This window comes from Varroa destructor, unplaced genomic scaffold (genome assembly GCF_002443255.2).
Source record: "Varroa destructor unplaced genomic scaffold, Vdes_3.0 BEIS01000005.1, whole genome shotgun sequence".
In the NCBI taxonomy this organism is placed as follows: domain Eukaryota; kingdom Metazoa; phylum Arthropoda; class Arachnida; order Mesostigmata; family Varroidae; genus Varroa; species Varroa destructor.
The window spans coordinates 17,198,413-17,211,137 of record NW_019211458.1 but is presented as its reverse complement, the minus strand read 5'-3'; the positions used below and the strand labels follow the sequence as shown (position 1 = coordinate 17,211,137).

The window sequence follows — 12,725 nt, the reverse complement described above, 5'->3', positions numbered from 1 at the left end:
ATAATTACGAGCTCTAATAACGACAATCCAACGAATTTTAGTAAATTTTAACGCAGGATTCTAAACCTATGGCTTTAACATATTTTTTCATTGGATTCGGTAAGTGCCAACTATTAGGCGCCAAACAGAGCATTAATGAAAATTATCTCCTGGCCAAAATAGAACCAATCATGTTATGCAGTAAAATACATTAGGACGACACATCTCGTATACAAAATTCACACGTTATTTTTGGACTGCAGTTCATGTATGCTTCTAGCACAAGGTAAAAGTTTTTGTTTTATCTCAACTGTACTAGCTACATGTGCCGATTACGCGGTAAAGTTTTGAAGCAGACGACGAATCCTCAGTTGGTTCCCTCTCCTCTTTTAACCAACACAACTATCCTCCTTCGAAGTTCACGTTGAGCGCAACTTTTCTGTGTGTATTGGTATCATCGGATTATCTTCAGCCATTCTTCAGCCGAACTTATTTTGAACCGAGCAGTACGTTCAGGTAAGTTTCCTATTTGATACCACCAAACCTACGGAATCTTTTCGTGTTATTCGTGCGCGTTAGCATCATTCGGTAAGCAGGGTTTCTCCTAGTGTTGTAGTAAGAGTGGCTCTTGAAGCCATCTGATTTTCAAGCGCCAACTTTGATTCGGGGGGGATACACGCTTGCGCGCCCGATTACAGATGCTAGGTGGATCATCTGCTTGGTTAGTCAACTGGTGTGATATTTCGAGACGTGCGATTTGCTCGCTTGCCGATACTTTATCGTAGAAGCTTTCGTGAACAAACTGCGACAGTTGTTGCTCCTCTAGTTCGGGTATACATCAGTGAAGCAACTCGGCCGGCGATACACTTTGTGAAAGCATAATATAGAACATGCTTCGATATCGCTCGGAAATAGCACAAATACTATGTTCATAACAACAACTGCTGTCAGCTGGTTAACGCTGACCGCATCAGGTGATAGGGCAATAGCGGGCTATGATATATTCGCTAAACGCCAAATAACATAAATTACGTTGTTGATTCCATAGTTGCGACGAGAATATCAAAATGTACAGCAATAAAAGTTGTTTTACATGCCTCATTATACCGGGCATCGTGTGGCATTAACGAAAATATTAATCGAAAGTTTGTTCGCGAATTTTCGTTGGGTGCTAGAATGAAACGTATTCATGAGTGCGTAGTTACAAAGTTGACGTGTTGCGGTCTCAGAAAGAGTAAAAAAGAATAATCACATATGGAATGCACGTCACGTGCAATACCCGTCGTCATACGAATGAACTGCTCGTTCACGGCACAAAATGTACACTGTAGGTTAATCAATACAATATATCTCTAATGTTTGTTGTTGAACCTATCCTTATTCGAAGTTTAGTCTTATTCGAATAAAACAATGTCAGCTGCGACCATACGCAGTTGCTCACGGCAGTGTCAGCTGAATTCGAGTGGGATCCGTAGCAAAAATAAGCTAAATACAATTATGATGATGTTCCGCAGGCTAGCCATTGAACTGACAGTCACAGAATGAGGTACTTAGCTAAAGCCAAAACGACGTTTGCTAACGTCTGTGCGCAAAACTACACTTCCGTGGCTCGTATATTCGTTGTCACCTCGTTTGATTTCTGATTTTTATTGATACGTCCTGTTAGCGCGCGAAACAATCATTATCATAATAATAAATAATTTGATTTGGCAGAGATCAAAACTCTTGAGCTGTATATCAAATACATTACTGCACTAAGTTCATGCAGCGTATTGTACATACCACAATAAGGAGTGAGGATCTACAGGAGGTTCTGGATGATTTGAAGATCAGTAAAACGATTCAAGGAGACGGGGTGCAGTGAGCTTTTAAATTAAAAAAAAAACTTAAAATAATAAAGATCGGTATCGCCAAATCGTTTTGCTGTGTCAATTTTATTAAATTTCTGCCAAATCAATTGTCTTTAATGTTCAGCAAAAGACTGCAATATGAACTACAGGAATTTTGTACTCATGAATAGCTAACCGTGTGTAAACTCAAGTTTCTTCTCGCGATGAATTTTCTCAGGAGAATTTTTTGTCATGGAGGAAGCTATGCTGGCGTCATCTTGTGACGGGAAAAATGAGGCTTCGTACGTTGTGATCTATGCTGACGAAGCCACGGAATCTTCAGAACAGCATCATCATCATCATCATCCTGTCGCACAGAACGAAACTGTTTCCACTTCTGCGGCAAGCGGGGCTGGGAGACGAAGGAAGGCGATACCTTCTCGAACGCCCTCGGCGGAAAGAGAATTGTTCGTGGGTGGGCTCATCGCCAAAAAGGGACGGGGCCGTGCTACAGTAAACAATATTCCGGCTGGAGCAACAACACTTGAGGATCGAAACGAGTTTCAGGAATGCCCATATTGCGGCTGTCGGTACAAGGGCAAGAGCTCATTCACTACTCACCTACGTAAAAAGCATCCAGACAAGCATAGAGAGCTTGTCTGTTACGTGTGCAATTCAACGGTTCGTATCGTCTTCTAGCTCTCAATAGCCGGATGGATAAGGGATATCGCAAATAAAATCAATTAGAGAAGGTTGTTGCAATGGAGGTATCATGTTCGTTAAGGATATGTATGTTTCACTGATACATAAAATTGAAGTTTTTGGTCAGTAATTAACTAGAATATTTTTTCCAGGAGAAGCGACGTTTGCTTTGAGCGATGTTGCTGTATAGTATAGCCTTTGTTTTTTGTTTAATGAAGTTTAACATTTTTTAATAGCACACATTTAATGGAAACGTCGATTTTTTTCTTTATATTATGTATAGGTTGATGAGATGGCATTTACCCGGCATTTTCGAATACATCAGGCTCAAGATGCCCGCCAGTCGCAAGGTGAGACACGGCTTCTCCAATGTGACTTCTGTGAGTTTCGCTGTCATCTGAACGTGGACCTGATTCAACACATGGGGTTGGAACATGACGGAAATAATGCATTTAGCATTGCTCGTACCGAGGCACAATTTCTTATGAAAAATCGGCGACATCGGAATCATCAAAGCGGTACGGGAGGTACTTTGGCAAAGCATACACGTATGATGAGTTTCAGTGTGGAGGATTACCATGAGGGAAGCACACTTGATGTTGCTCATAGGGTAATGGGGCGAACTCGTAGTTCGGACAATGACTCTGAGAGCACACTGAGCGGTGTTGAGGCTCCGGATATGACGGGAATGATACTCGAGGTCGAAACGCACGACGTCTTAATTGAAACGGGACCACGGCTGGTTGCAGCCCACGAAGATCATCATGCCGTAGTCGAAACGTCGGACAGTTTCAATGATATGGGCCATATATCCGACGATCTACTGTCATGCCTGAAACGTGGTCAGAATGAGCTGCTTTCGCAAGGTTTTACCCATGTGCAGCTGCATCATCTCAACATCTCAGCGTATGAACGTTCGTGGATCAAGTTGCTGGTCGCACAGGCGTCCTCTGCATCAGCCGGCCGACTCGTTAGGATACCAATTGATCGGGCGTCGCTAGCGCCGACGGACGATCAGCTCACGAATTTCGTCATCGAGAATGAGGTGCCAGTGTCGCTTCGGAAGCTTTTCGAAGCCGATGCATGGCATCACCTTCAGGAGCAGGTATTAATGAAACGGGATCGCTTCACATGCTGTGTATGCCGAGGCGCACAGAATCTCAAAGTGTCCGAATGTGGCAGTTGTGGTCGGCGCTATCATCAGAGTTGTGGAGCTCAAGTAGCCACCCAGGCCGACTACAGTTGTGCGGCTTGTCTTCATTAACCATCGACTCTATACCTGTGCACGAAGATTGCCAGCGGTACCGCAATAGCTGTCGCTGTACACGATACAATTTTCATCTATATACATTGCTGTTGTGTTATCAAAAAGCCAGACTAGGTATGTTAGAACAGAAAAATTACACTTATGCTTGTTGTAAAGGGATTCATTTTTCAATATTATTTTTTTTTAATTCCGGTACAGGAAATACGAATTAAGTTGTTGGCCAGAAGTAAACGTATGAAGCAGATCCATTGAGGCAATCTGGTCCTTGTTCGAAATTTGATGGTCTTCAATTTTTTTGATTGTCACTAGTAGTGGCCAAGTTAAGCTACAACACTTACCATGTCCCGAAGTCTAGCTTTCGATTTGGACACCTTATGGAGCATGACGTTTACAACAATCTCTTTCTGTTTTAGGGAATAGACCGAACTTGTTGAATATATATCGTTAACTGTTCCCATAGACAGGTTTATTCGCTTTCGGGAACAATATTTTTCTTGACCAAACAAATCTCATTTACAATATTAACCTATTCATTCACAAAACAGCCCATTCATTACTGATTTTAGTTCTGTTCATGAATACGAGTGCCGTATTCCCCTGGTTGACTTTAAAATTCATGTCAATGCGTTTAGGTTGGGGTCAGTTTTGCCGAGTATTTTGGGTTGATTCTAGAGGGACGTAGAATAACATAGTTCCTTTAACGAGGAGTATTTCATCATGTGCGACATAAGCAATATTATTTGGGAGAAGGTTGAAGGATAAACTTAGGTTTAATTTCATTTTCGTACTGTTGAGCTTCGATTAAAAACAAATAACCTCATATCATAAATTACTATAAAGCTGTATTGGCAATAGTTCACTGTCGGGTGCTTTCTTCGCCGTTTTGTCACACACGTAGTTAAACAAATGCATGCTACCATCCACAGGTTAAACGCAATCACTACAATGACAAGGTTCACAGAAGCATACTCATATTAGAATTCCGTAGCGAAATGTAAAATAATGTTAAAGATAAAGTGTCACGTTTACCACCAAAGGAAACGAACAGAGGATCATAATGCATTTATGTACAATATTTCGATGCTATCACGAGCACTTGTATTCAAAGTGGCTGATTGGCGAGTTTTATCAGCAAAGGAAAAACAAGAGCAGTGTTAGTGAAGTTACAGACAGCAGTGGTTTTGAGGCGGTCACCGTTGTCGATTCGACTAAGTTGAGTAGTTTCAGCGCTTTCGGCAGACGAATCGACAACTGATATCACTCTGGGGTCGCGAGTAGCAGTTCATGTTTTGTACAAGGTCTGCCGACTAGAGTGACTGTGCAGAAGTGAGTATAAATGCGTTGACATGACAGAACATGGGAGGCGCATTCTAATTAACCGTCCAGGCATTACAAGACTGCTGGGGTGCATATATTGTGTATTCGGCTATGCTTAAACACGCTTAATAAGTCATGGTAGACTGTTAGCAAACTTTACGAGGTATTATCAAGTTTCGTCAAAGGAATTAGTTGATACAAGCAATTCATGAGAAAAATATTAGCCAATTTTATCACTCTGAGAACAAGATATAAAGAGCACAAACACGCCTCACATTCTGTCTAACACATCGATAGTAATAGATGCGTTGTATAATTCGAGAATTTTTTAAGAAACCGCTTTGCTACTGTTACGCTCTGTTCGGCCCGCTAAGCGATCAGGTTAACACACTGCTTTATGGAGTGAAGCCAGTCAGTTAAAGTATTCATTTCGTTATTGTTAGGAATTGGAGTCTTTGTTTGTAGCTCTAAAGCCAATTATGCTTGTCATTCTGCTTATATTGTCGAAGAATAGGGAGTGCAATTGTATTGTTAAATCGTTGCCAATTAGGGAAGTACATGTATAAAATATAATGCGAAAGGTATCACAAGCGATCTAGAACCACACGTCGGGTATTATACAGAGTAAATTAGCCACTCGTGACACGATCAGTGTTTAAGATCACGTGGCGTTGCGGGGGCGGGAGGGGGTGTATGTACACAGTCTATTTATATAGCGGAGTGAGGCTATAGATATGTTATGAGACTAATATTGTCTAAGAAAGAAGTTTCCCAATTGCACAAATATAATTACTGCTAAAAAGGATACCATCAGTTGAGAGTATTGAGTCAGAGAAAACTATTGTTTAGGTTTTCTGCTGTATAGACGTTGATGTTTAGTTTTGCGGTTGACTAAAGCGAATAAAAAGGTGTAATAGTTTATATATTATAAACTACGAGAAACAGTGATGTTAGCACGAAGGATTTTATTTCGATTAAAGATATACCCAACAATTCAATACAATTACAAGCTATACCGCAGTGTAATCATCATCAATCGTCGTTGCGTGGACGATATTCATTTGTTGAAGTGTAAAAGATTACCATGTGTTGTCAAGACGAGCAGACCTAACCAGAACATCAGGGCATATGACAGAAATATGACATATCTGAAATGTGTATCTGTGGTAAACCATAATTTAGTAGTGGCTAGATTGCGAAGTTTCATACTAATTGAAGTTAAACACTCGCTGAAAATTGCGCTTAAAAATTAAGTCCATGACAGTACGGTTACAAACAAAGTGACAAACATTTAATGAATAAAATTTATTAGAACAAATGATGTGCGTACGTTGTTGTTTGTCTTTGTGTCGAAGGCGTTATGTAATAAGCAGCCCACTATCACTTCGTAGTTATGCATGCAAACACATGTGAGAAAACGTTCCCTAATATTAATCTTTCGTGTTATTGATCTCCAAGTATAAAAAACATTGTGACACTGTCGCCGACTTAATACGACATGAATTAAAATAAATCAACAACCATTTGGTAATTATTGAGTTTGACTAAAACTAAAGCTGCCATACAGGCTTTTCACAGATTAGAGAAACTTTCTGGTGGAACTGGCCGCATGAAGAAAAAGATACGGGCAAGTCTAATGCACTTGATACGTACATACACCTGTATTTGAGATGGAAACTGACTTAGTGTAGATACGTTGAAAAAAAGAAATCGAAAAGTGCGTAAGAAGCAAGAAGACGAAGCAAAATTGAGTTTTCGTGAATAGTGTGGGAGAAAAGCGAAGTTGGACAAAACTGAAAAATGCTAAAGAAGAAAAATCATGTTACAGGAAAAAGAAGAGTCATTTATTTTGATATGAAAGCAAATTACGTTAAGTATGACTCAGAAGTGAAAGAAGGCAAAGCATTAATAGGATAAGTGTATGTATATTTATGTGTATACTCGGGTGTACATATATATACCCATTTTATGCCTAAAATGCAGACACGGGAATATAGTACTGCCTAGTAGATCCGTTTGTAGAAACGACTTGTGTCGGTAAGATTCCGAACAAAACGTTGTGATTTAACGCAGGTTCAAAGCACTTAAGGGAACATAACACCTTATTTATTAACGTCATCATTACATACCTACTGGGTAATAAAGATTGAGCCTAAGGTAAAATCATTTCTATGTGAATCGGATTTTTAGTTTTCTTGATACGCGAAGTCTTGACTAAAAGTACTGATTTTTAAATTAATCGTATAGTCTTATATCAATAGACTTTAAACGCAGTTCAATCTTGTATTGGTGCATTTGAAAAGATCGTCAAAACAGTAGGAGCGTACGAGAGGGATTCAGAGTAGATTAACATGAAGCATATAAACAAACAACTATCCTCTCAACAAACCCGATTCTCACGTAGAATCCAGATTTTACGAGTTTGCGAGTTAACTACAAGGCAACACCCTTAGCCGCCGATGAAATATATGTATAATGCATCCCTGAAATGTAATTAAAAAAAAGTAGGTAAATAAAAAAAGGTACAAGCTATGAACCTGAGATGTTTAATAGTATGCAAAAGCCACTTGCGGCTGGCCTATCGATAAAATGGTGAAGTGAGAGACGCATATTTTAATTCCTTTCTGAAAACAGACTTAGAGGTTTCCCGAATTTATATATATATATATATATATTGGTGATGCGTTTATTCTTTATTCATTCTTAGGCTAGCTTTCTGTTTTACATCGACGTTGTGTTATACTTACCCGCGTATGGATTCTGGCTTGCACTTTCATTATGTGTATGCGTATATACTTTAACTTTATTATATATATATATATATATATATATATATATATATATATATATATATTACTTAAGGTGCCGTTGATCCAGTTTCTGCTAGACTTTTTCATTTTTTTTAATACATTTGATTGAAGGTACGTTAACTTTGCGCGTAGATGAACTATGTGAAGGTCTTTCTTCGGCATTTAACTCCTTTTTTTTTTTGTTCGGTAACTTTTCCATTCTAGCAGCGAACTTCTTGTACGGTGGCACCCCCACTACGAAGCTTCTATGGGTGTCGTCGAGATGTAAACATTTTACTATCAGTATGCTTCTCATGGAGTAGTTTTTCTCAGTCGTCTGGATGAGAGAAAGAAGTAACCACAAAAATTTATTTTCGGTAGAAATTGAAGCTTTTTGTTAAACCCTTACAGAGAAGTAGCAAGGAGCAAATGATTTGTTAACGATAAGCCGTCGTATTACTCACACTTCTAACAGACTTCTAGCAGCTCGAACTACTTGAAAGTTTGATCACTTGGTTATGGTACTTTCAGCAAATCTACAATAACTTTTTTTATCATATTTAGTGTTCGGTCTAAGTCTTGCTGAACTCGCAGCACTCTTCACTCGCATACTCCTACCAGATCTAGTTGCGGTGACTTTGAAACCAAATAGCGGACAAAATTCCCAAATGTAATATGCAACATAGAACAAAGCAGAAAATTAGCCCAAGACAGATGAATGCTCCAGTTGTTCGCCCATGAGTTGATGTGCATGCGGTACACTTACTGTCACTGTGTCATTGTGCTCTCCGCAAGCTCAAGGAATTACGTAAGTTGGATTCAAAGCAGGCGGGATATATTGTTAGCCACCAATGAGCGCATAACACATCATAGAGCCAACTTTTGCCGTGTGAGCTCGCTTGAACTTGTAGCGTGTCTTCGAGCTTAATTTGTGCAAGAATCAGGGTTGTGAACGTATGGAGACAGCAGAAAGTTACCATGGATGAGTTAGGCATACTAGATGATGGGTTACTTCTAGTTGATGGCGTAAATGAGTTCCTCGAAGAAAATCCTCGAAACTCTAGCCACGAAATGGTGGAAGTTCTTTCGACGACAGTTGAGAGCGCCTCAGAGTCGACGGACTCCGACGAAACAGTGAACAGTGTACAAAGTAACGAAATATGGAGTCGATGCGCGGGTAATGGAAATGCCACAAATGAAGTTGGTGAAGAAAGCCGAAAAAATCTTTACGAAGGAAAGTATCGGATCGAACGGGAAACGCTGTTATCAACGGACCGAGAGCGTGGATTTCTAACTGCAATATTTGGGTCGGCAAATCTTCATAAGCTCTGGTTTCCTATTAAGCCCGATCAGTTGCCTTCAACGGAAGACGCGCTGAGCAATTATCTTATAGAGAATCTTATACCGACCGAGTTGAACAGATTCTTTGCCCCCGCTGCGTGGTGCCAACTTAAAACTTTGGTAGAAAGGTTAGTCAGCTTTGAGTTCGCTGATGTTGGTCTCAATAATAGCAAGTTATGACTAAGAAAAAACGTTACTCCAGAGATTCTATGCAATATAAAGCGGAAAAAGAATTTTAATAGAAAGCTTAATTGTAAAGGGAAATATTATTTCGTTTGTAAAAGTTATGTTGTCTCTCGACGGTTTAGATTATTTGGGGCGCGAATTAGCATTACTGTTATATGTGTATGAATGGGACATTAGGAACATATTCACAAAGTAAAACTGTGACCTAATTTTTCATAGGCCGTTCGTCGTAGCCTCTGACCATTCTATCTTCCTAAAGAACCGAAGTAACAAAAAATTGCTTCATCAATTCCGAAAGTAAAATTTACTGCTAATAAAAGTTTCTTACGGCTATTGGCCATAAACATCAAAATCGAAAAATAGAGGATAACTTTATGACCTGATATGAAAAAACTGTGATGTATTTTGATTTTTCCCAGGTCAGAAGTTTAAAACCTGTACCAAGATAAAAAATTCTGCCTGATGCGTTTTTTTGTTGACGCCAAAAACGAGTGAGCGCAAGCTAATAGCATTCCTCTCATTCTCGAAAAGAATCGAATAAGGATAGTGCAAATTTCCAAAAAATTAATTAGAGATCCTATGATTTTTGAAATTATTCCCAGCTTTTCCGATAGAACAAAGAAATCGTCGTAATCAGTGGCATGTTGTGTCTAATAGGTGATATATTGCAATTATTTTAGTGATTTTTGCGTAATACATATAAAGTTATAGTCCGCTCAAAGAGGCTTTGGGTAGGCTAAGTGAGCTTAAAATAATTAGTATAATGATAATAGTGTACTGCAATAAAATGCATTATGGAGGCATCATAACACATTTAAATATACTGGGACATATGAAGGTATATGTCAAAACACTTCGAAGTCAAAACAGATCTGAAAATGTTGGAATTTAAGATGATCTGGAAGGAGCCGGAAGATACGAGTCTTAACTATTCGTAGTTCAAGTAACATTTTGTCAGATCAAATAACCTCGTGTAATTTATTTCTTTCTAATTTCAAGACGCTCATAAAATGACAATTACACTATGTTATCTTTTATGCCAAAACAAAATCTAGACCATGATTTGTTTGGTTCTGTTTCATGCCGTTCCCCTGATACAGAAAACGCCGAGCATGGACCTGCCGTCTGTGTTCGATCCCACGTAACCGCAACATGATGGAGTGTGAAGCATGCCATACCTGGTTTCACATGTGCTGCGTGCAAGCCGTGCGAACGTCGACCTACGTGAGCTTCGACTCATGGGTTTGCACTTATTGCATTGAAAGGATGAAAAAATGCATTGTCGTTTTGCATAAGCTTAGTGACTAGTAACGCTATGCAGCATTTGTTGTGGATATGCTATTTAGTTTCCATAGTAGGCTACAATAATGATCTCATTGCGATAGCTATCAGTCTGTATTAGATTTGAGCAAGCCCATTGATTTACGCTATGCATGATATGCCTGATTATTATTTACAATTGAAAGTTGCACAGAGATACAATATCGTTGAGCTAATTCTTCAGGGCACAGTCCCTAAAATCGGCTTATAGATATTGATTAGGAGGAACTTTAGCGAGAGGAAGTTGTCTCATTCATTTATTCTAACCAGACAGCTAATGGAAACAGGCCTAAGTGGGAACGATTTGTATTCTTTATCAGCATTCTCATTGTAGTCACTCTGTACAACCTTCTATATATTTTACAATTTTCAGGTCTCGTAGTGATATATGTTAGGTTATATTCTTTTTGAGGAATGCGAGCGAGGTAAATAGCTAAGTGAATCGCGACTTGTACATACTGTCGATGTTATAGTATGGCCACCAGTTATATATCTTATAATGTAACGAATTCGATAAGTACATCAGTTGTGTGTATAGCAGTAACTGTTTGAATACCCAGTTTCTTCGTACTTTCTTGACCATGCATCATTTGCCTTGTGATAATGAAATTATTTTGTTTATGATTGGATCGTACATACATTTCGAAATTGTTTTTCTTGTAAAACACACATTTGTATTGTCTAGATTGGATAACGTCAATTAGTACGGCATACATAAAGCAATTTATCGATTTGTTAAGTAGTGTTTATGAAAATTAAAGTAGTAGATTGGATGAAAACCGTAGAACAACGCCTCTATGAGATAAAATGACGTCCTTTAGGTGGTATATTTCCATAGAAAGCAACTCCTTATGCAAATAGTGGGTTTCTTTTTACCACTTTTGAGAAATGAAATACTGTGTGTGGCTTAAGCTATTTCGTATATAATGTGCAATTAAAAGAGGGCCTGCTTCGGTTACCCCCGAATACGAATATTAAATTGTCATCTAAAACTCAATGAGCACCTCTAGTAAATAAATGGACTGTCAAAACGATTGCCTCTTTCTCAGTATTCATATACGAGATGCAGGCGTATTGACGAGTTGTATACAAATATTTAGAATAGCTATTTTTCTACCAAGCCATCTATTATTCAATTATCAACTTTCGAATTTTGCTGTTGGAAGTATGTGCTCTGTGCGTGTCACACCGAGTTATGTCCGAAAATGCAATAATGTCCAACTAATGCAGCTAAAACAGGGCAAGGATAGCAAAATCGGCAATAGTGGTGCGTTCAATCGTCACCTATATTTTGTAGGCATAGAAATATACAAGAGTCTCGATTGCGATGTCAGGTGTGTTACACTTCGTAAATCTCTGGTTAGAATATTGAAGTTGTATCCTAATTTATACTGGTGTAATATAAATGATCACTGACTGGGGTAGAAAGAAAGTAAATGATCCAAATGCAAATACAGAAACTATTGTACCAACGATCTGGAATGATCTGTTGGTCGACTCCACATCGGGTTTTAGGCAGATTAATCTAGATTCAACTCTGTTTTATTGCTTGTAGTAGGGCGACCCGTGTTAAAAAAATCATTAAGCATGAATTATCTTGGGGACGGATAGAACTAGAAACATTGATATATGGAGCTGCAACGGAAACAGAGCGAATGCCTTATATCCTTAGCTATACATAACCTAGTCTCCAAAGCATTAGAAATATGGCTATGTTAATACAAACATAGACAGTTCGTATAGAAATGTATGAAACTGTGATTTAGTTAGTGACAAGCAAGAAGCCTTCATTGGAACTTCGAACTTACGTATGTATAGTACATACACAAAAAGATCGAATCTCTTACCAGTTTGTTACTTTCCAACAAAGTACTCCGCAATATTTTGTTGTCAACTGACACTGATGTGAAAACAAGAGATTTGAGTCAATTTGAGAAAGTCAATTAAAGTTTTTTTTTTATAGAGGAAGTTCCAGTTTAAATTGTATGTATATAT

The 12,725-nt window shown here is 38.7% G+C and overlaps 2 protein-coding genes across 4 annotated transcripts; both read left to right on the top strand.

Moving 5' to 3' along the window:
• The first annotated feature begins 283 nt into the window (after positions 1–283).
• On the top strand, positions 284–6,625 carry LOC111251849 (uncharacterized). Of its 3 annotated transcripts, none has more exons than XM_022808897.2 (3): positions 284–495; positions 2,047–2,489; positions 2,794–6,625. In XM_022808897.2, exons 2-3 carry the CDS (start codon positions 2,061–2,063, stop codon positions 3,772–3,774), a joined length of 1,410 nt encoding a protein of 469 aa, XP_022664632.1. In that variant the 5' UTR covers positions 284–495; positions 2,047–2,060; the 3' UTR covers positions 3,775–6,625. The 3 variants fall into 3 exon arrangements, with proteins under 3 accessions (XP_022664632.1, XP_086846782.1, XP_086846781.1); XM_086990656.1 differs by lacking the exon at positions 284–495 and adding an exon at positions 523–1,306; XM_086990655.1 differs by lacking the exon at positions 284–495 and adding an exon at positions 1,375–1,525.
• A 1,549-nt stretch (positions 6,626–8,174) lies between these two features.
• On the top strand, positions 8,175–11,764 carry LOC111251724 (uncharacterized). Its single transcript, XM_022808621.2, has 2 exons — positions 8,175–9,352; positions 10,511–11,764. Exons 1-2 carry the CDS (start codon positions 8,862–8,864, stop codon positions 10,716–10,718), a joined length of 699 nt encoding a protein of 232 aa, XP_022664356.1. The 5' UTR covers positions 8,175–8,861; the 3' UTR covers positions 10,719–11,764.
• The last annotated feature ends 961 nt before the right edge of the window (positions 11,765–12,725 follow it).